The sequence below is a fragment of the Ctenopharyngodon idella genome, chromosome 7 (assembly GCF_019924925.1).
Source record: "Ctenopharyngodon idella isolate HZGC_01 chromosome 7, HZGC01, whole genome shotgun sequence".
Taxonomy (NCBI): Eukaryota; Metazoa; Chordata; class Actinopteri; order Cypriniformes; family Xenocyprididae; genus Ctenopharyngodon; species Ctenopharyngodon idella.
Genome location: NC_067226.1, coordinates 36,503,589 through 36,525,760, shown reverse-complemented (window position 1 = coordinate 36,525,760; position 22,172 = coordinate 36,503,589). Strand labels below are relative to the sequence as shown.

The 22,172-nt window shown below is 36.9% G+C and overlaps 2 protein-coding genes and 1 non-coding gene across 7 annotated transcripts in view; all 3 read right to left on the bottom strand.

Moving 5' to 3' along the window:
* Positions 1-13,788, bottom strand: part of dennd4c (DENN/MADD domain containing 4C) — an 86,898-nt gene extending 73,110 nt beyond the window's left edge. For 2 of the 4 annotated variants that reach the window (XM_051901154.1, XM_051901155.1), the window contains exon 1: positions 11,280-11,296. The gene's annotated coding sequence lies outside the window, so the exon portion shown is untranslated. Of the gene's footprint in view, positions 1-11,279; positions 11,297-13,529 lie in introns of those variants that run through there. The other 2 variants (XM_051901157.1, XM_051901156.1) reach the window with 2 other exon arrangements.
* Positions 13,789-14,022: 234 nt separating this feature from the next.
* The window catches only part of haus6 (HAUS augmin-like complex, subunit 6), a 28,231-nt gene continuing 20,081 nt past the window's right edge, over positions 14,023-22,172 (bottom strand). The window contains exons 6-16 of one of the 2 annotated variants that reach the window (XM_051901226.1): positions 19,881-19,943; positions 19,733-19,787; positions 19,403-19,573; positions 19,070-19,272; positions 18,086-18,215; positions 17,745-17,847; positions 17,557-17,644; positions 17,317-17,467; positions 16,500-16,592; positions 15,048-15,174; positions 14,023-14,917 (exon numbers count right to left, since the gene is read on the bottom strand). In XM_051901226.1, the coding sequence (XP_051757186.1) occupies positions 14,286-14,917; positions 15,048-15,174; positions 16,500-16,592; positions 17,317-17,467; positions 17,557-17,644; positions 17,745-17,847; positions 18,086-18,215; positions 19,070-19,272; positions 19,403-19,573; positions 19,733-19,787; positions 19,881-19,943 (1,816 nt within the window). In that variant the 3' untranslated portion in view covers positions 14,023-14,285. Of the gene's footprint in view, positions 14,918-15,047; positions 15,175-16,499; positions 16,593-17,316; positions 17,468-17,556; positions 17,651-17,744; positions 17,848-18,085; positions 18,216-19,069; positions 19,273-19,402; positions 19,574-19,732; positions 19,788-19,880; positions 19,944-22,172 lie in introns of both variants that reach the window. The other variant, XM_051901225.1, reaches the window with a different exon arrangement.
* Positions 15,234-15,364, bottom strand: LOC127516878 (small Cajal body-specific RNA 8). The gene has a single exon (XR_007931122.1). It is a non-coding gene; the product is annotated as a small Cajal body-specific RNA 8 (non-coding RNA).

Below are 22,172 nucleotides of genomic sequence, written 5' to 3'. Positions count from 1 at the left end.
TATCTAGCGAAACAATCAGTCATTTTCGAAAAAAAATTGTAAATGTATATAAACAATGTTGTTTATATAAACAAATGATCGCCTTCCAAGCGCTTCTGCCAAAACTGTACTTTTGTATTCTTCAACAAGCTTACGCTGTATGTCCTACGCCTTCGTTTGTATATTTTAAATTTGTACATTTTAATGTGTCTGAAAGACAAAAGATGCATGGATGAAAAGATTCACTGAATGATAATTCACTGAATAATAATGTGTTTGGCAGGAGTTCATTAGAAATGCAATGTTGTGAAAACATTTAAGTGAAATTATTTGTGTAAAACCAGTGATCAAATACTGTGTTGGTCTCAGTTTTCAGTGATAGTCTCATGACTGGTGGCTGGTCCGTGTGTGCAATTCCACAAACCTGGAAGACCTTCTGAACATACACTACCATTCAAAAGTTATAGATCGGTAAGATTTTTAAAAAAAAGAAGTCTCTTCTGCTCACCAAGGCTACATTTATTTGATTCAAAATACAGTAAAACAGTAATATTGTGAAATATTTTTACAATTTAAAATAGTAACTGCTTTCTATTTGAATATATTTGAAAATTCAATTTATTCCTGTGTTGGCAAAGCTGAATTTTTAGCATCATTACTCCAGTCTTCAGTGTCACATGATCCTTCAGAAATCATTCTAATATGCTGATTTGCTGCTCAAGAAACATGTATTATTATTATAAATGTTGAAAACAAAACATCACAGAATTCTTCTGTGATTTATGTATTTACTGCTTGTAATAATTAGTAGACAATAACTACCTAGAGGAAGCGTGTCTTTTTAGTGTTGTTCTTCTCTTCTCAACCTGGTTGTTGCCAACAAAGCAAATGTATCTGTCTAAGCACATGTTGCAAACCACTTGAAAAACACTGCAATGAAAACATCTAAATTGCTATTCTGTTTAGGAGGAGACAAAATCTTCTTTCACACAAAGGACAGGTAAACACTGCTGTTGTCATAGCAATAATCTCTAAAAGTTCATGTACAGTTTACTGTAATGTTTGGGAAAGAAACACATTTAAATGTGTAAGTGTATAAACAAAATGAATGCTCTGTGTGTACAAAATACAGGAGTCACTCCTGTACTAGCAATGTCTGACACAATAATCCATAGTGTTTTTGGAATCTCACGGCTTTAAGCAAGATGGATGCTATGTTTCATAAACAATGTTTTGTCCACCACTTTTGTCTTTAAAAGAAACCATGCAGACAGTTTATCGTGATACCTACTGCCTGAAAGCAGCACTAAAAACCCCAAAATTTTCCCCCCGACTTGGCTAAATAAATATAAGGTGGTCTAAATGCATAAGTGGCATTAATAATTCTCCCGTGCAGACAAAAAAAAAAAAAAGAAAGAAAAGAAAGTGCAAAAGGCATCCTCAAATGAAAACTTGTCAAGGCATCCGCAAATAAAGCATCTTAAATTGTATTGTTGAGACATAACTGCCATAATCATTTGCTTTAACAGGGTGCTATAGGGAGATATATCATATATCTCCTTCAGTGTCCAACACTGAAATGCATTAGAACCAGACCATAGCATATTATACTAAAAAAAAACATGATACAAGTGCTAGCATAAAACGTACTACAACCTTCAGTACTACAATAAAACTTCACAAAGCAAGGCTGTATTACAACCCCCTTTTGTTCCTTTTTTTTTTTTTAAACTGTAATTCAATGCCATGTGAATTCTCTAGAAAAGGCCCTCCTAATTTCACAACTGGTTTCTCTGAGATTCAAAGACCAGTAGATCAGGTGACGGCAACTTTGTTAGACGTCTCTGAATGCAGTATTAAATTAATATTAAATACTAAAAAAGATGTACCTGTAAAACCTATAAATGTATATGCATTTCTGTACCCTCAGACTATTTAGTAGCAATGCTGATTTTGCTGAGAAAAAAAAAAAAAAAAAAAAAAAAAACTTTCCCAAGATGGTAACATCCATTTCTCAGTAAAGAATAGGGGTGTTACAATACCCTCATGTCACAGTTCGATATGTGTCACGATACTGAACTCACGATACGATATAATTGCGATACTTCAAGACGTGGTAAAAGGATAACAAAAAATGTACTGTTGATTAAAATGCAAAATTTGGTATTACATTGTCAGTGGAAATGAATAAGCTTGGACTTGGTGCTGGTAACCCAATGCTCAGTATATATGATACCAGAATAAAAATATTCATGATTCTAACGCGGAAACAAATTTATTTTAGATGAATATGTTTGCACTCTGTCACTGACTAGATATATTTAAAATAATCTAGGCCACGTTTTTACTGGTAACATAAGTCATGTGGCATTATCAGGACCCACAAATATTCCCCTATTGCATTATTATGCATTACATTCAACATTATATAAAGTAGTTTATTGTAGTACTGACACTAAAACTCTGTAAACTTGAATTTTTTTCCTCACACAGTAATTTTCATTTTGGGTGAACTATGCACAACACATATAGTCACTATCCACGATACGATACTGTTGCATTTTTGTATTGCGATATATTGTGACAATATATTGTTACACCCCTAGTAAAGAATAATATGCCATGCCTACAAATGGTCAAAAATAATATATAATAATAATAATAATAATAATAATAATGTAACAATTATATTACAAAATGACCCCATATTCAAAACAAAATTTTTTCCCCCGGCTGGGATGTTTGTATTGGCAGTTGGGAAACATGAAGTGCTTTCTGCCTTATTTGTTCCACACTGCCTAATCTTTTCCACTAAGTCTTCCTTCTTCACATGCAGTGGACAGCCAAGCCCCCTTTTGTCTCTTAAAAAAAAAAAAAAAAAAAAAAAAAAAAAAAAAAAGGTCACATTTCCTGGCGATGGCACCGGCCACATCTTGATTCAAGAACTTTCGATACAAGTCCAGAGACCTCATTTTAAAATCCAATACTTCACCATTTCAAGCAACCTTTCTCGTATGTGTTGGTCCACCTCTAAATCTAGCTCTCTCCCAAAAGTATTACGTTTAAACAGGATTTAGTAATGTCAGCAATAGCGGCGTAAAAAAAGCCTGAACAGAATCTCTGCATGAAAGACAAAAGGATAACTGACCCATAAATAAAACTTTTGTCATCAAAGACTATGTTTACATGGACAGCAGTAATCTAATTATTGACCTTATTCTGAATAAGACAATATTTTGATTAAGGTGTTTACATGAGCTGCTTTTAGAATCCTTTCATGCTCCTGTTTTACATGTTACAGAACATAGATTGATTAATGGCACACGTCATTACGTCCCCATGCCACGCCGTCAGACGTTCCCTCCAGAATTTCACGTATCAACATACAGTTTGTCTTCGTTATGGTACCATATACAGTTTTGAGTGTTTCATTTTTAATTTTACAAAAGCTTCAAGTGCAGTTAATTATTTGTCATGCTATATGTGCAAATAAATGATGGTGGATACAAATTCTCCAGCAACAGGCCTCCTCTGTACTTTCATTTTGCAACATTTAATTCATGCCACCGCGACAAACTCTGAGGTACTGGATGAGAGATGTGATGAGATGAGAGGAATTTGATTTGTGCCTTCTTGCTTCAAGCTATGCTCTCTTGTTTGCTGTCAAACGGTTGAACACTGTGTGTTGTGTATGTGTCCTGTTGCTAAATGCTGCGAAAACTCCCACACAACGTTAATAGTGTGATTAAGGTGTGTACATGTCTATAATGCACTTCGATAATGTGACTAAAATAGGAATACTCCACATCTTAATTCAATTTGTGTTTACTTCGAGTATGACTTTAGCCGGATTAAGGTAATCAGAAATCTCTGTTTATATATGGTAGTTTCTTAATCAGAGTATTGTCTTAATCGGGTTATTATCTGAATATTGTTGTCCATGTAAACATATTGACTGACTCACATTTAAATGCAAGCAAGAATAAGAGCTGTAGAAAAGGGAAAGATTTTAAGTGAATAATGTAAATTATGTTGAGTAAATGATGACAGAAGTTTTCTGTAAACTATTCCTCCAATCAAAAAAGTTGAGTAACACTTTAGTTTAGGGCCCAGTTCTCACTATTAACTAGTTACTTATTAGCATGCATATTACTAGGATACTGGCTGTTTATTAGTACTTACAAAGCACATAGTAATGCCTTATTCTGCATTACCATATTTTACATCCCTTTAATCCTACCCAATACCTAAACTTAACAACTACCTTACTAACTATTAATAAGCAGTAATTAGGAGTTTATTGAGGCAAAAGGCATAGTTAATAGTTAGTTAATAGTGAGAATTTGACCCTAAACTAAAGTGTGACCAAAATTTATTTAAAAAAAATGACATACTGTGTACCCTGTTACAGGACCCCATGATCACCTCCCACAGTACCCCTGAGCACTTTGTGCTGGAGGGACACTTCTCTGGATGAAGGACAAAGGAGGAGGGGTGGACAGACGCCCGGTAGCCTTGTGTCTTGCATGGCCTTTCTCAATTCACTTGGCTGAGCCAAGAACAGGCCCCAGAATAAAACAGTTTGATTCACTACGGCTAGGCCTGAGGGGAATGACACAAAAAACAACAACGCACAATGCAGCAGCACTACCATTAGCAGCAGTAATAAGGATGCATCATAGACTGAACATATAAATTTGTATGAGAAAAGAATCACAAGACAAAGAGACATTTGGAAAAGTGCTTCAATAAATAAAAGTGCTCATAAAGTGTTTTATGAGATTAAAATCTACTTGTTTAAGCAAAAAAAAAAAAAAAAAGTATAAAGCACTGTAGAGATACTGCCTCAGATTCTTTTTGACATCTTGTAATCAAAATGGTGGCCATGTCTCTCAAGAAACACAAATGTCATCATAGATTATAATAGCAAAGACACTGCATGCTAATTAATGCTGTGATGAAACAAGAACTCTCAGGTCATGCTTGTGATGACAGGTACCAAGTTTCATATCATGCCAAAGCTTTATGGTGATACAGCCTCACGACCATTTTGGCATGATCATTATCAAATTTGCTGATGCACTATATAAGAATGGTCTGGTCTACAAATCTGGTTTACAAATCTGAGCGCACGGATTGGAAATTCGTGGGTACGGTTTATTCATCTGTGGGTGAGATTTGTTAAATTGAGGGAACATTTTAAGAATCTGCGAGTATAGTTTATAAACTAAGGGGACGAATTGCAAAAATTTGAGCTTCTCTTAAACTGTTCCTGTACTTCTATGAGTAATTCTGACTCTTTGACAAGAAACTGTCAAGTACCTGCTTTCAAAGGAGACTAGGATTATGCCTGTAGAACAAATGGTTGAAAAGCTAAAGCCATTTCAATTTGGGTATGTCATTTTCGGCTTGTGGGGGTGCTGGTTAAGGGGTTAATAATAAATGTTATTGTTATTATTGTTGTTATTATCATAGAAATAAGGGTCCCCCTTTTAAATCTTTAGTAAGAACTTTTATCCCCATCAATGGGAGCTTAAGTGGTCTCTTAACAAACCTTCAAATGTCTGTTGACTAAAGTAAGTGCAGTGATCTCACACCACTTGAAATGACACAAGGAAAGCCTCATGACAAGCTGGATATGTCTGTCTCAGGCACCTGTCAATGTGGCACTGTTCACACCATCTCTGTTAGAAGAGTAAAGCAATCACAAACTCCAGACGCTGCCAAGTACAGTAAACCATGTTAAGGTCTACAGAAAATCTCCCGAACAAAAGCAGATGTCAGGGTAAAGGGAGTTTACATTACATATGACATACATTAAAATCATAGACCACATGGCCACACAAACCAAAGGCCTTTTACTTACCAATAAACAGTATGAACTATCAATTAGAGTACAGAAAGCTCATTGTACAATGTCTGCATTTTTTCAACAGGTTTTTCAGGAAAGTTTTGACCATGTTGATATTTTAGAGGCCTTAGAAATTCATGTTACAAATATAACTCAGCAGGCTTTATAGGGTTAGAATATGGTTATTTCTTTTTGTATGCCAGAAAAAAAAACTATCAATAACCAATGTTTGGTAAAAAGCAAAAATTAATAAAAATCTGTGATCATAGTATTATTCTAATAAATTAGGTAAACATACTCAGGCTGCTAACACTCACTCATCCCCCACATCCAGCGGGTGAACTATAGAGTGGCCTGTTACAAGTGGGCAGCTGAGCTGATCTTCTGGAGGCCTAAACCCTATGACGAGGGTCAGGGGTGGGAGAAGACAGAACGAGGGATTTTGGAGGCTGTCTGGTCTTATGGACCATTTCTGCCCCCATCTCTCATCGACCTGTTTGCTGCTGGTGTCGTCTGTGATGATGATGAGGGGGAAGAGGATGAGGTGGAGATTGATGATGAGATGGACAATGATGATGATTATTGATCCATTTAATAGTGATCAATTTAATAACCTTGCAATTGCTACAATTGAAAAAAAAAAGTTTCATGTGGCTAAATTTGCAAAACAAAATAGACACTATTAGGGTATCAAAATAACAGGTTACAAAAAAATGCCAAACGGGTACAAGGGAACCTATTTCTCCTGCTAGACTATTTAGTCTAGAACTACAATAACCACACAGCGCACACAAAGCCTATGCTCCTTACTTCCAATTTCTCTCAACATGGGGACAAGAGGTGCCAGTGAACAAATAGGAAAACAAAGTAACTTGCATTACTTATTTGAAAAAGTAACTCAGATATTTTGTTGTAAATTTAAAAGTAATGCGTTACTTTACTAGTTGCTTGAAAAAAGTAACCTGATTATATATTTCTCTCTTTTTTTTTTTTTTTTGTTATTAGCAAAAATAAAATAGTGGGTATTAAAAAGTACATACCCCTGTTAAAGATGCAGCTTTTTGAGATGTAAAACAAAGAGGAATAAAAGTAAAATAATGTCAGATCTTTTTCCACATTTAATGTAATATTGAAAATAAAAATGTTTGTAGCAAATGAATAGAAAGGGGACAAGTGTGCACACCCCTCAACATGGTTGAAACCCTAACTGAAATTCCAGGTTTAGCATATTGCAGCCCTGTTCCAGTAATTCTGCAAATTTTTATTTATTATAATTTTTTTTTTTTTTTTTGGGATTTAGGTCTGAGAGTGGGCTCTGACTGGACCATTCCAAAACGCTGCTCTTGCTTTGAAGCCAATAGTTTGTTGACTTAGATTTATGTTTGAGTTTATTATCATGCTGAAAGATGAACTTCCTCTTTAATGGAGGCCTGCAGATTTTTAATGGAGGCCAAAATGGTCTGGAGCTTGGCACTATTCATGATTCCTTCTGTCTTGACCCAGCTGAAGAGAAGCAGTACCATGCTTGCACCTCATAGCCAGCAACAAGATATTTTCCAATACCTCAAAAAGTTCTGCGATACGATTACGATTCAGGGGTATATCATTCAACTACTATTCCTGCAGTTTCTGGATGTGCAATGTTGAATTTTTCTGTCGAATTTGAACCACTGGATTTGTGGAAGCGAATTTGTAAAGCGAAATAAATTGGACCGAAAATTGCCTGCCGAATATTATAGGTTGTATTTTTAAACAGACCAAATATTTTGGAAGTAAAATCTGAAAGGTGAATATAGATTATTGAATTTTGAATAATGAAAATGTGTGTGAAATGTTTTGAAGTGAAATATTCATAGCTTAAATGTACAACCATGTTGAATTTCAGCCCATATAAATGCAAGCCCTAAAAATACAATGCATCAAAATGCAAGCACGGTTAATGCAATGCATATTTTTTTCAGTTAGTGCAATTCAACAAGCTGTTTTGTTTCAAAAACTTTTGTCATTATTTTACTTCCATAGGCTATCAATATTCTTTCATTGTGCAAAAGCATTATAATATGAAAGGCTCCAATTCAGAGCAGCACAAAGCACTTATGCGCATACCGTGTGTAGAATGATGCGCTTGAAGCATCACAGAGTCACAGCACACTCCTATGCATCAGTTTATTGAGCATTTTCTTTTAACAGTTTTAAATTTCAGTTACTGTGTGTGTGAAAAACGATTCATAGAGCTCTATTCTCCAGTGTTGCGATCTAACAGACACCCGGTAGAAAGTAACATGTTGTAGAAGCAATAACTCTCTTAAGATGAAGTCCATTTATGCAAAACCATATACCTTTATCTACTGAAGCACAAAAATAAGTAAAAGAAAGTCAGTGGCCTATTGCACTGTTTGAGATGTGTGCGTGCTGCTTTTTGCCAGGCTTTAAACACAAGCAAATTATAAACTTTCCTGAAGATTCAGCACTCGTCCAATCGGGACAGTCACAGTTCCATTTACTGTCCCGAGTGTCTTTCACAAGCTCTGAAAAGTAGTTTAAACGAGAATGCAGGCATTGGCGATAATGCATATAGACTGACATTGTGTGAAAATGTGAAGAGTGTTAAAACAAAGGTGCCTCTTAAATATATAAATAGCCTACACGTATCGTTTTTTTTTTTGTGCGTTGCATCGATACATTGTATTGTTAACCATTAGATCTATGTATTGATCTATATCGATGTATTGTTACACCCCTAATAGTGACATGCACTGACTAGCTGTTGTCATGTTTATTGCTGCTGTGTGATAGGCTGTTAGATTAATCCATATTGAGTAAAAATGTCCACAGCTTATCGTTATCGATGGAAATTTTTATTGTGATCTCGATATAATATTGTCTCTTGTCTCCTGTTCTTTGGAATGTCATTGTGGTGCCCCATTGTTTCTATTTGTGCCATGGAATACCTTAAAAACCATCCTAAACATTTATTGTTTTGGAAATACCCTTCTCCTGATTGGTACCTCTTAACAATGAGATCCCAATCTTTTGTAAGCTCTTCGCAGGCCATGCATTGAGCAATAAGATCAAGACCAAGAAGATGCAAAGGAAATCCTGCAGAGATATCTGGGGCCATATTCACAAAACATTTTATCTTACCACTAAGAGTTCTCCTGAATGGCAGTTTACTAAGGAATAGAGAGAAGTCTTAAGCTAAGAGAAAGGGCGGGGTTGACCTCGTTGATATGGACTATGCCCATAGTGATTGGCTGATGGGGAGGAGTCTCTCAGCGATTTAATCATAGAAATATTGTAGAATGAGGTATCATGTTGCCATATACAAATAAAGGTCTTAAAATAAAAATGTTGCCATATTCAATTAAAGGTTTTAAAATGTAGGCAAAGTGTCACAAAATTAAACTAGTGTATGTTCAGCTAATTGTCCACCTCTTACATGTTTGCATCTCGAGAGATTGCAGAATTCAAGTGACAAATTATGTTTTATAAACAAAGTTTTGGAGGAGCACATTCAAACGGTCTATCTAATCAGCTTCAGTGGAGGTATATATACACAGACGAGAGCCGACTCACATAGATACCTCGACAGTTTTCTGCATCCCTCCGCTAACCCGTTCCTCACTCTCGGCTGGCTGGAGATACAAGGCGAACTCTGGATTTGGGCAAAATTCCAAGCTCAGAGCCCTCGATCCCCTTAGACAGCATGCCAAATAAGCTTTTATATATATATATATATATTTATTTATTTATTTATTTTTTTACTCTATTTGATCATTTGTAAGTGTGAACTAGTGAAAACAACTGCCACAGGTAATCAGGCATTATTATTTATTTATTTATTTATTAAAGATTTATTTTTGCCGTTTTATCGTAGATTCAAATCTATAAATCAAAATACGTATTGCATTTATGAAGAAAAGGCTCAGCACCCAAGGCTCTATCACCTATTGCCTCAATGGTTTACAGTGTCTTTGGGTGGATTGCTAAGGCGGATTGGCACTAAGAATCATTTTAGGACTGTTTTTGATTTTGTCTTAGTGACTTAGGAGTCCTCTTGACTACTCCTAGCGTTTCACAGATTTAGGAGCTAGTTTTAGCGCCTTGTGAAATACTCTTAGAGCAAAAATTTAGGAGTCCTAAAATTAGGACTGACATGCCCATTATTTTTAAGAGTTTCTCCTAAATCGGCAAGCTAGGAGCTACTTTTAGCCTTAAGATGTTTTGTGAATGACTGGAGGATTACAATTACTTTTCCACAAGAGTTTGAATGTGATTAATTCTATTTATTCCATAATGCCCCATTATAAAAGTTTCTATTGGTTAGTTGAAGGATTATTTCAATATTACAATAAAAGTGGAAAAAGCACTTAAAGGGGTGGTTCATTGCGATTTTACTTTTTTAACTTTAGTTAGTGTGTAATGTTACTGCTTGAGCATAAACAGTATCTGCAAAGTTACAGTGCTGAAAGTTCAATGCAAACTGAGATATTGTCTTTTAAAGTTAGAGCAGTTTAAACTTCAACGAGCTTCTTCCCAGGTTGGTGACATCATAAACCCTGCAATTAACATAAACCCTGCCCACTGGAACACGCAACAAAGTGGACGCGGCATTATAGAAGTGGAAGAGTTGTTTACGACGGACGGACAGACGGACGGACGCGCAACGTGTCAAAAGATAATAGAACCCATTATAATCAGTGATATTGTCTACACTGGATGCGGCGCAGGAGACAGCTTCCAGAATCTACAGGAGTTTAATGCTGGACTTGCACCAACTGAAAGATGAAGCAGTTCCCACTTTAAAAACAGAAGCTGCTGTTTATGGGCCTCTAACTGTTTTATTGTTTGTACATGTCTTTTAAATGTATTATGTTGCTATTTTTTGGTTGCATCAAGGACGTAAACAAAGACCAACGCGTTTTTGCTTCGCTAGCCAGTTAGCTAAATTCTACTGCATACTTCAACAAACGGCAACAAACACTAACAAACTTCTATGTTCATAGACAAACAGTTGTTCATGTTATAAATTAAACGATACCTTTACAAAAATGCTACTACTCAGTCATGTATTCAGCTACAGTAAAGCTTTAATCAGGATAAAACCGTATATTGAAAGCTAACAAACAGTAGTAACATTTACAAGTGACAGCATATCTACACTTTGACACAAGTACAAAAGGAAATACTTACCATTCATAAACATCCTTTAAAAACTGTGCTTGCAGGGGTTCTGCTTGACCCTCTTCATCATTACTACTATCTGGGTCTGATTCGGCAACATAGACGCCATTATTTACATTTCCACTGAAGCACATGTAACAACTAATGGTAAGGGGCATGGCGTTTCCGGACGCTTCAGCGAATCACAATACACTGGGCCAGCTAACCAATATGATCACATCGCGTATTTCGGAGGGAGTGGTATCATAGAATCAGGAAGTCAAACCAGCCGTTCAAATGACAATGGAAACAGCGGTGTAGAATAAAGGTAAAATATATGAAAAATACAGCGTTTTTTTTTTTTTTTTAAATGAAGCATTAAGACATGTTAAACTGCGCCCCATAAACACAATCAAGCCTAGAAAAAAAACATTGAACCACCCCTTTAATTAATTTAGCTTTTTTTTTTTTTTCCAACATTTCAAAATGCTGCAATAATTTTTTAGCAATTTGTATACCCACGATAAGTATGTCAGGACAGGACAATTTTAATTGTAAATCTACATTACAGTAAAGATAATTTAGCCGGAATTGTCCTTAACTGCCATGACAACATCACAATACAAAAGAAAAGGCTTTGTTACCATGATTCAGACAGCTATTAGTATTTCTATCATGACCCAACAAAAAGCGTTTTTTTATTGTTGTTTTTGAGCAAAGTACCTTACACACAAAACATAACAACTCAGTTACAACTCAGTGACATTATTGATTCCACTTCTCAAAGACTACATAAACCTTTTCAAGCTAAAGGGAGAGCGAGCACAGCAACAGTGTTGTCGTGTGGTTTTGTGTTTCCCTTTCATTTGAGCAGCCCTGCCCTCTTGCCACATGGCCTGTCTTATGTCATACCCACAATGCCTTGCGGTTACCTGTAACCACTCCTGAGGACAGCAAGGTCAGTGCACATGCACAAAAAAATGGAGGCACACACAAAACCTTTAGCCTAGTGATCATAATTCAGTATAATGAACAGAGACCCGCTGCACAAACAATAGGTAAATCCAGACAATGCCAAGGTCACTACAGCTATTGATCAATCACTTAAATGTGAACAACTCAGTGACATCTGGACTTCACAAGCTTCTTATACGAGCATCTTTCTCTAAACACAATAAAAGTATGAAAACAACAAACTTGTAACTTTGAATCAGCATATTGTCAGTTGGCAAATAACATACTTTTTCTTTTTTTTTTAAAAAGTTCAAATACATGGTGTATAGAGGACAAATGCACATTTTAGATGCTGTAACTGGTCATCATTTCTGCACAGCATGTATTATTTATAACTGTAAATTAATGTTTATGTTGTTTAACATAGTTTTGTCACACTGATGTCATTGCTTGATATGTCAACCACCCATATGTATGGAGTACAAATAGGAAAAGAGCTGTGACACTAAAATTTTGATCTGTAAACATGATACCAAATATACAAATTTCTATCTCTGCTAGAGAGGACTCAATGGCAAATCATATGACTCATTTAAAACCAATACTAACAAGATAAATATAATCAAAAATGGCATGTTTATACACCTTAACAAGGCAGAGGCAAAACTGAGACTTAGGCCTGGTTTCACAGACGGCGTAGATTAAGCTAGGATTAGGTCTTCGTTCAAGTAGGTAATTTAAGTAGCTTTTATAAATGTGCCTTAGAAGAAAAAGACATTACTGGTGTACATCTTGAGATATTTTAAGATATGCCAGTGCAAGTTGTTTTCAGTTAAAACAGCTCAACATGCATTTTAGTCTGGGATTAAGCTTAACCCCTGGTTTCACAAACATTTTACTACATGTGTCTGTGTGTATATATATATATATATATATATATATGTATGTGTATGTATATGTGTATATATAATGTATGTGTATGGAAAAAAAAAATACGTGTCTAAAACAGAATATCATAAAATAGTGTTTATATATATATATATATATATATATATAATGAGAGAGAGAGAGAGAGGTTAAAGTGAATTGGCTTAGTCATCTGTAACTTCAAAGAGGCGGATGTAAGTGCAGTATACCTGCACGCTGACACACCCTACAGCACCTACACGCTTTATTTCAGACACCACTGCTATCTCAAAAACTAGCTGCGTTTTAGACATCATATGCACTTAATTTTAGAACAAAAATGTTGCCTAGGTAGACAACACACTATATTTTGACACAGCCAGTATCTCTCTTTCCTAACGAGGCGGCCTGTGAACGAGCTCCGGCGTCCAACTGTTGCATCTTCACGAGATCGAACTTCACACACAGCTCGATCACACTTACTTTGTGGCAATAAAAAGCAAACTAGAGTCCGTGTTTTAACAACAAATGTCGACCGACTCGTGGAAATAAACACGCCTTAAACAAAACGACAACGAAAATACATTTGAGTCATTCTGAAACTACCAACCGGAGAAAAAGAAACAACTCAATGCGATTGTCTACATTAAGCAACTTCAAACGCAGCAGTACATACCAGCCGTTCAGAGCACTATAGGAAAACACGATGACATGTAGGCAAGTTGCAACTTTCAGCCTGTCCACTCCGTCTCAAGCGAGAATGAAACGTCCACTCAGTGCGAGCGCGCCGTTTATTCCTGGAAACTTTGTTTCTGTACAACACTAGCCTATATGGCAGCAAGTAGGCGCCATGTTTGTGTTTTGCTACTTTGGTGCACTCTCGGGTTTCTCGGACTGACTGCTGGAGGCGGGTGGACCCGCCCATGAGTGACTCGCTGCTACATTTCTCTCTGTCTTCCGCCCTGCGCCGACTCATTATGCCATATATCTAGAGAGTAGTGCGCACCATTATTAACAGGTGGCTGGTACAGGTTTTACACTCTAGAGCGCATACAATTATACTTGTTTTCAGTATATTAATGTTTGTAGTTTGTGATTGTACATTTGCACAAATTAAAATTAGAAAAGCAAAGACAAAGAAATACATTTAAATGAACCACAGAGATAAATGAGTGTTTGCAAAAAAGTCTTTATTACAAAACATGAACACCAAAATTTTGCTAATATTTACCTTTTACAATTAGTTTGTACATACTAAAGTTTAGTATTGATGTCATAAGAATTTACATGGTTCAGACAAATGAATTAGTTGATAGCCTTAAAATGGTTCAAAGTCCTTGTGATTAGACTGAGCAAAAGCACATCAAGCAGTAAGTGAATTTCATTTGGCAGACGCATTTTGCATCATACAATTATAGTGGTTGAAGATATGTTAGTATTCATCAAGAGACAAATCCACTAAACTGGGTAGGGTGAATTTCTCTGCAGGATAAGAAGGGGAGAGACTCTCAAACTTGTCCAAATCAAGAGAGAATAGCCTCTCGTTAGCAGTCCAGTGGCTCAAATCTTGGCTCTTCCTTGAATGTACTGGGGAGTCTTTGAAAGGGGATTTATCTAAAGAGGCCTCCAAGCACATCTTTGATGTCAGTTCAACAGGTGGCAGTATAAGTTCTTCCTCTCGCTCCTTGTTACTGTGGATCTCCGCTGAACCATCACTGTTAAATGACACATCATCCTCAAAAAGGTTTGGGAGCTGCTCCTGAGCAATGCTGAATTTAATAACATCACTTGAGCTTTGGCTGTTAAGAGCCTCCAGCTCTGAGGAGTCCCATGACACAGTTGAGTGAAGGGATGACCCCTGCTGGACAGGAACGGGAGTGCAATGGGCCAGAGTAGTTGAAAATAAGAGGGAAGGCTCTGGACTTGGTCTTGTGCAAGGGCTGTTCGCCTCAACCATGGGCGTCTTGAGCCAAGAAAGACTGTCTTGCCGATTCAAAGACGCTTGTTTCTTCTCAGCCATGCCTTCCTCCACAGCTTTTCTCCACGAACTTCTCACATCCTTAACTAGGGAGAGTTTATATTAAAAAGATAAATAAAAACAAAACTACTTGTTCAACAAAAATATTTCTAATGAAGAGTGAGCTAAATATTTATAACACCAAAATCCTAAATGAAGTAATTAAAAGACTTATACTTAGAGACTCAGGGGTGCGGCATAGCTGTTTCCTAGCTGAAAAAGGGTCAGATATGGCATTTAGTAACTGTCCAAGATCCATATCACTCCTTCCATTGGCTGGACTCATGATCACTGCCTCTGCAAACTGAGAACCAAACAGCAAATTAACCTTTTAACACTACATTTACATAAACTCAAGCAGAGGATTGTCTGCTCCGTATCTGTCCGTGGCGATTTCTCTCAATTCGCACCGGTCATCAGAGAGCAGGTTTGATATAGGGAAAACTTGTGATGGGTAGAGCACTGCTCAGGACTGCCCATGTATCAGTTTCCCAGAGCAAAATCTGCAAGACACTAAAATGCAACCACAGGAATTTTAATCTGTTATATTTATATTATATTATATATGTACAACATCAGTAACCTAATGAACCACTGTTATTAGTAGTAGTGATTTCTGCATTGCAAATAATTTACTTGTATATGTAGTAGTGTTATAGAAAAGCAACAGACTCAACTGTCATGACATGCACACTGCTTGTTCTAAGTAATTTACTCATTCATTGAAAGGGGCATATTCAAAATAATAGCAGTGTGGATTTTAATGACAATTCACCCATTCTGTAAAAATAATATATTTAAAAAACAGGCGTCATTAATTGTCCTTTAGTGAGGAAGGGTAAAAATGTCTCACACGTTATAAAATAACCAATCACCACCTCCAGAAAGATCAAAAGAATATCTAAAATTACCTGCAAGCACTGTTACAGTCAAAAGACATTTGATCGAAGCTAAGCTATCAGGAAGTAAAGCACCATTGTTGAAAAATGTGCAGAATCGGTTAAAATCTGCCAAGGAACTAATCATTTGGTCCAAAGAGAAATTACGTAATTCTGTCGACTGATGAGAGTAAAATTGTTCTTTCCGGGTCTAGTGGTCATCAACAGTACATCAAGTGACACACACACACACACACACACACACACACACACACACACACACACACACACACACACACATCAGTTTCTGAAGAAAACTCAAACATTCACAGGAACTATGGAATGTAGTTCATTCATCCTGGGCTGAAATACCAGTTTCTAGGTGCCAGAAGTTGGTTGACAATGGTTATGCAACTAAATATTATTTCAGTCATTTAAAGTGAAGTTAAATCTTACATTTTTCAGTTTATAAGTTGAGTTTGAAGAGGAAAAAAACAACAACAACAAAAAAAACAACAACAGTGTGTCAACATTTAACAGATTAATATTCCTTTTCTTTGCTTCCTGTAAAAGAATAACAGACTTTATTAAATGTTAATGCTTTGATTTGGAGCAACTGTACATGCCATACTTCATATCTACTACTCCATACTGCTGCAGAGCAAAATCATTTAGATTCTGCCAAGTTCTCTTGGTTTCTTTAGGCACTCCTAGTGTACTAAAAAAAAAAAAAAAAAAAATGATCACATACTTCACTCGCCAAGTTGTCATACTCCAAATCTAAAATTTGAGCCTTGTTCTTTAGGACAGATGCCTTTGTTGACTGCAGATTTCTGAGGCAAGGCTGCAAGAGAGGGGAGGAAGAAAGGGGGAGAGAAAAAAAAAAAAAAAAAAATGTTATTTTTAAACAAACAAGTTGGACAAACAACTGCTCTCCAGAGAGTAAACTGAGGCCAAAATACATGTACTACCAGTTTTCAAACATGTTCACAGGAATTAGCTTCAATCCCACACCATTTTCAGAGATCAGGTATAATGCAAGCAAACATTCCATTATTTGCATGAACTTATGGGGCATGAACTCCACAGACCGTCACATAAACCCCAACCCTTGGTTGATTAACGCATATCTTTCTTACATTTATTGGTTCCAAAAACATGGCGAGTAGTAACTCAAGAGTATGTTCATGGTGAACACAAAGAAAGAGCACCAAATCCAGGAGTCATGGAAACAGATGCCAAGAAGTGTACCACTACTGCTACTTGTTTAATTTGTTTAAAGTCAACAGGGCACAAGTGCTCTGAGGACCTAATAAGTAAACTAACCCTGAAACATAACCTGCTCCGGAGCAGGCTATAGTCAGAGAATAAGTTGCCAACATTACTTACACCCTGAAAGCGGCCTCATTTTTTGGAACTGAAAGTTGAGTTTATCTGTTTACTTAACCGCAAACATGGGGTTAGTGTGTTTAGAAAAAAACTGAGATGGGGTGATTGTGCCATCATGCATGGGACTAAAATGAAGAGATACAAGCAGGAAAGTATAGAGCTTATCAATACAAAACTACCTGTACTGGACTGGGTGTCTGGGTCACAGACTGAATTTTAGCTGGATAAGTCAAGGGAGATTCACATGGTGGTGCATCAAAAGTTGTTTTTTTGAAAAAGCAGCTGTCAGAAGACAGCAGGACCCCCTTATCTTCAGCTGCCATTGAAGTGCTGTTGAGAAATTGGAGGAAGTTACACCATGAAAATGGAACAAAAGTTATTTTTCCCAACTTTCTCTCTTTAGAAAGATTGTGCTGTACATTTGGAGCTCTGGTTCCAGTTGGACGTCTGGCTCCAAATGGACATCTGTCTCTGTTTTCTCTGGTTCTCTTTTTGATGGCTGCTCTACTAGTTCTCAAAAGTGAGGGAGAAGAAAAAAAAGGATAATTACACAATCTCTACATAAGATAGATATCACATAATGCAGCCATCTAAGCTGTTAACTTACCAGGTAGTTTATATGAATATTGTGAGATGACACTAGCCTCAAAGTTAGCCTCAGAAGCCGGCTCAAATGAGAGAGGAGCCATTGGGGAGACAAAGTCAAGAGCCTGTTAAATGTTACAGAGAGCAGATCATCATTCAAACAAAATAAGAACATTAAAGACGCACTAAACTAAATTTGTGACTTCTGTATGCATACTGCTTTGTGGTAATCTGGACACAGCAATGTTTTAGAGAAGACAAGGTGAACTGTATGGCCAGTGAGCCTAAATAACAAATAGTTAAACTCACAGCATAGATTTAAAAGCATTAATACTAAACAAAAACAGCAATGACTCCACTTACAGGATCCTCTTTAAGAAAAGAGGTCAGGGGTGTGTTTTTCAAACACTCTGCCCACTTGTTCTCCCAGTCCTCCTCAATTCTTCTAATGGAGACCTTGATCTCTGCTGCATCCTCTTTAATCAGTTTCTGCCTGGAAAAAATAAATACATGATTTTAAAGAAGAAAAAAAGTAAATCATACCTTCTAAACCAGGGGTTGCTCAATTCAGTCCTGGAGGGCCACTGTCCTGCAGAGTTTAGCTACTACTTGCCTCAACACACCTGCCTGTAAATTGCTAGTGTCTAGTAAAATCTTGATTAGCTGGTTCAGGTGTGATTAATTGGTGTTTGAGCTAAACTTTGCAGGACAGTGGCCCTCCCGGAGCAGGACACTCCTGTTCTAAACACTTGACTACTTTAAGTATTAAACTGAAACCCTATATTATGTTTGAAAGCTGAACAACCAGAAAAAGATCCCCAAATTCATTGTGTTCCTTCATACTTCATGTGACTGTGAACCCAGAGGGTATGGCCACAGATTTAAATTGTCAACACATGAATCAAATCAGACATTGATCAATCAGAGACTAACTCACAGGTGACAATGATTTTCAAAATGAAATGAAACAACCATGAGTTTTTGTTTTTCATTTTGTCTTTTAATGTAACATTTAACAAACAACTTTAAAACAAATCCAGATACATGGTCAATTAAATAAACATTCTACGGCCTTGTTTCACAGACAGGGCTTAGATTAAGCCAGGATTAGGCCTTAGTTCAATTAGGACATTTAAAGAAGCTTTTATAAACATGCCTTAGAAAAAAAACATTACTGGTGAGTAATATTATAAGCTAGTAAGTAAATATTATAAGTTGCTTTCAGTTAAAAAAAGATCAAACATGCATTTTAGTCTGGGACTAGGCTCAAGCCCTGTCTGTGAAACCGGGGGTAAATGTAAAAGACACAGCTTGATTATTAATGTTCAAGAGCACATTTAATGGTACCTGATAAGCTTGAGGTTTTCTTTTGAGCGGCTGAAAAGCAAGGCATGCTCCTGGAGTTCTTGAACCTGTTGGCGTTGAAGCTGTACACTCGGACCTACAGTTTTCTCTCTCTCCTCATTAAGGACCCGTAATCCCTCATTTAGAAGCTTCAGCAAAGGCACAATGACAGACTGCCCTCCCTCATACAAGCTACCAACACTAGACTATGGACACAAATAGAACTTACTGTCAGAATTGTCAACACCATAATAGAAATGCTGACCTATTAAGCTTTTAGGAAATGCATACATTTTCACACGTTAAAATTTTCCTTTTTCTGCCTGTAGATCTCACCTGGTGGGATAGCTGCTCCACATTTTCATGCAGAACCGCTGGTATCTTCACACTCAGGTCCTGTCCACCAAAGATGTACTGGTCCCCCTGTCCACGGATCACACTCTCTACTACTTTTTGTTCCCCTTCAAGGGTGGATAAGATGTCTATCTCAGTCCAAAGGCTTCGCACCTGAGAACGTAATTTACAAAAAAAAAAGTAACAAGTGGTATGTTTAGAATGAGAACAAATAATTGAAAGAAATCGTAACGAAATTTCAATAAAGCAGCAAAGAGATTACTTGTAATTACTTTATTAGAAAAGAAACTGAAAAGTAAACGTGGTGCAAACCTTTTCACTTTTTGCAAGAATGTCTTCCTTCAAATCAGCATTAAGGTCTTGTTCTCTACAAACAAGAAACATTGTTTTTAGTGAAGTAAAACAAATCTGTGCAATTTACTTTTACAGACCTGTGAAATAAAATGTTTTAGAGATTTACTTAAGCAAATGGTCATATTTGGCATCCTCTGCATCACAGTCCCTCAAAGACTTCTCCAAACCTCTGAAAACAAGCAAACAAAAAGAAAACATCTTGGTTACGCATGTAACCCTGGTTTCCTGAGTAGGGAATGAGACACTAGCTGATGCTATAGGAACTGCCCCAGGTGTGATGACTGTCTGAAGCCTGTCTAGAAACACACCAGTTTGTTGGCTGATGGTGCGGTTCCTTGAGGCGCTGCATCATTGGCATCATTTAAAGACGCATCAATCAATCCTCAGATTTTGATGAAGGAAGCAGCAGAAAAAGACGAGTATGGTTAAGACTGTCACTCCAAATCCATTTTTTGTGCATATCCGATTGAAATCTGATCAGATTTAGCAAGTCTGAAACAGCCAAAAATGACATGAAATGTGATATTTACATATCCCTTTTGAGCTACATTCATATGTGGTTTGAAATCCTATTCAAATCTCATTTCTGGAAATCTGTTTCAGTCTGACAGCTCTGATCAGATTTTGCCTGGTTTATGTAACTTTCTCACACCAAGTAAACATGCTGAAAGTCACAGCAGAAACAAGGTTGTGTTGTTGCAAAGTGCCGGATTAGCAGAATAACAATATAAAGGAGACATGTTTTGAAACCGGCGGAGATGACAGCACGGAATAAAGCCGCTCATACCTACCTTCTACGTTTCTGCCGTTGCCTCATCATAACGGCATAAATAAGTTTGTAATTAATTGTAAATAAGACAACAAACGTATCGCAAACCCCTCCATGCTGCGGTTGGTGGTTGTTGTTTTTGGCATATGCCCATCAACTCAACATCACTGCCATAGAAACCAATGCAGATATTTCAGATACACAAATAATCGGATTTGGACTGACAGTGTGAACGTAACCTATGTGTAGGGAATGAGACACCACATGGCAAGCCTTATATGATCCATATATTTCTGGTCTTAGAGTCTCTACTAACGAGCTGATGAATTGAATCAGGTGTGTTTGACTAGGAGTTTGAAGATGTGTAGTGTTGGTGTGACTCCAGGAACAGGGTTGGGAAACAATGGCTCCGTCCGAAAATCGCATACTCTCTTTTGAGTAGGTACTTATTTTGAATAAGTAATTACTTCACGATCACTAAAATAAAAGTATGTTCTATATAGTATGAATGTGTATATAGTATGAATACTACATTCGCCATGTTGCCCTAATCACATGACTTACCAGCATCAATTACGTTGCTTCACTGCCATTCATAAATCCTCTCCCGTGGCCTTATAGAATTAGTAAAGTGTCCATCTTATGTACACTTCAAAATCTTGCTGGAAGAAGTAGGTCATCCGGGTACTTTTTTCCTACTCTTTTATGAATACTGTGAATTCAGATATACTTCTTTTGTCACATACTGTTTTTTGCCTACTATATAGTAAAGAAGTATGCAATTTCGGATACAGCCAATACTTTATACCAAAGGGCTGTGCTACGAGTGGCTGCCATTTAGCTAGCCCATCCCCCAGCATGGTAAGATTTGTTTTAATGTTTTTAAAAGAAGCCTCTTCTGCTCACCAAGGCTGCGTTTATTTGATTCAAAATACAGAAAAACTGTTATTTTAAATTGTAAAAATATTTCATAATATTACTCTTTTCTATTTGAATATATTTTAAAATGCAATTTATTCCTTTGTTGGCAAAATTCAGCATCATTACTCCAGTCTTCAGTGTCACATGATCTTTCAGAAATCATTCTAATATGCTGATTTTTTTTTTTTTTTTTTTTGGGAAGAAATTAATACTTTAGCAAGGATGCAAGGCGGGGGGGTTAGTACACTGTCATCCTGTTTCTGACCAACAGTGCAAGGACTGTTCTCTTGAACCAAAGGCTGGGATAAATTAGCAAATTCAGAGCATATGCAGAGATAGAGTTTGTCTGGAGCAGCATTTATTGAAAACTTTCCAGCTCTGAGACGCTGCAAACACCAGCAGAAAATGACCTGCTCACGGTTTTATTTTTGATTAATTGTGCAGCCCAGGCTGCTTGACCATACAAAACTTCTCAATGACAGGACTGACCACGTCACAGGAAAGCCCCGACAGAGAGACATAAATCCCTTCTCCTGAAGAATAAGAAATCTGAGGATTGATGTAATTGCCATGTCCTTATTATGCCAATGACATAAGAGCACCGTCAGTGCTATCAGCCAATAAATTGGCGAGCTTCAGACAATGGCCACACCTGGAGGTGTTTCCATAGTGTCAGTTACTGCAGCATTGAGGGAATCTATGAAAGGG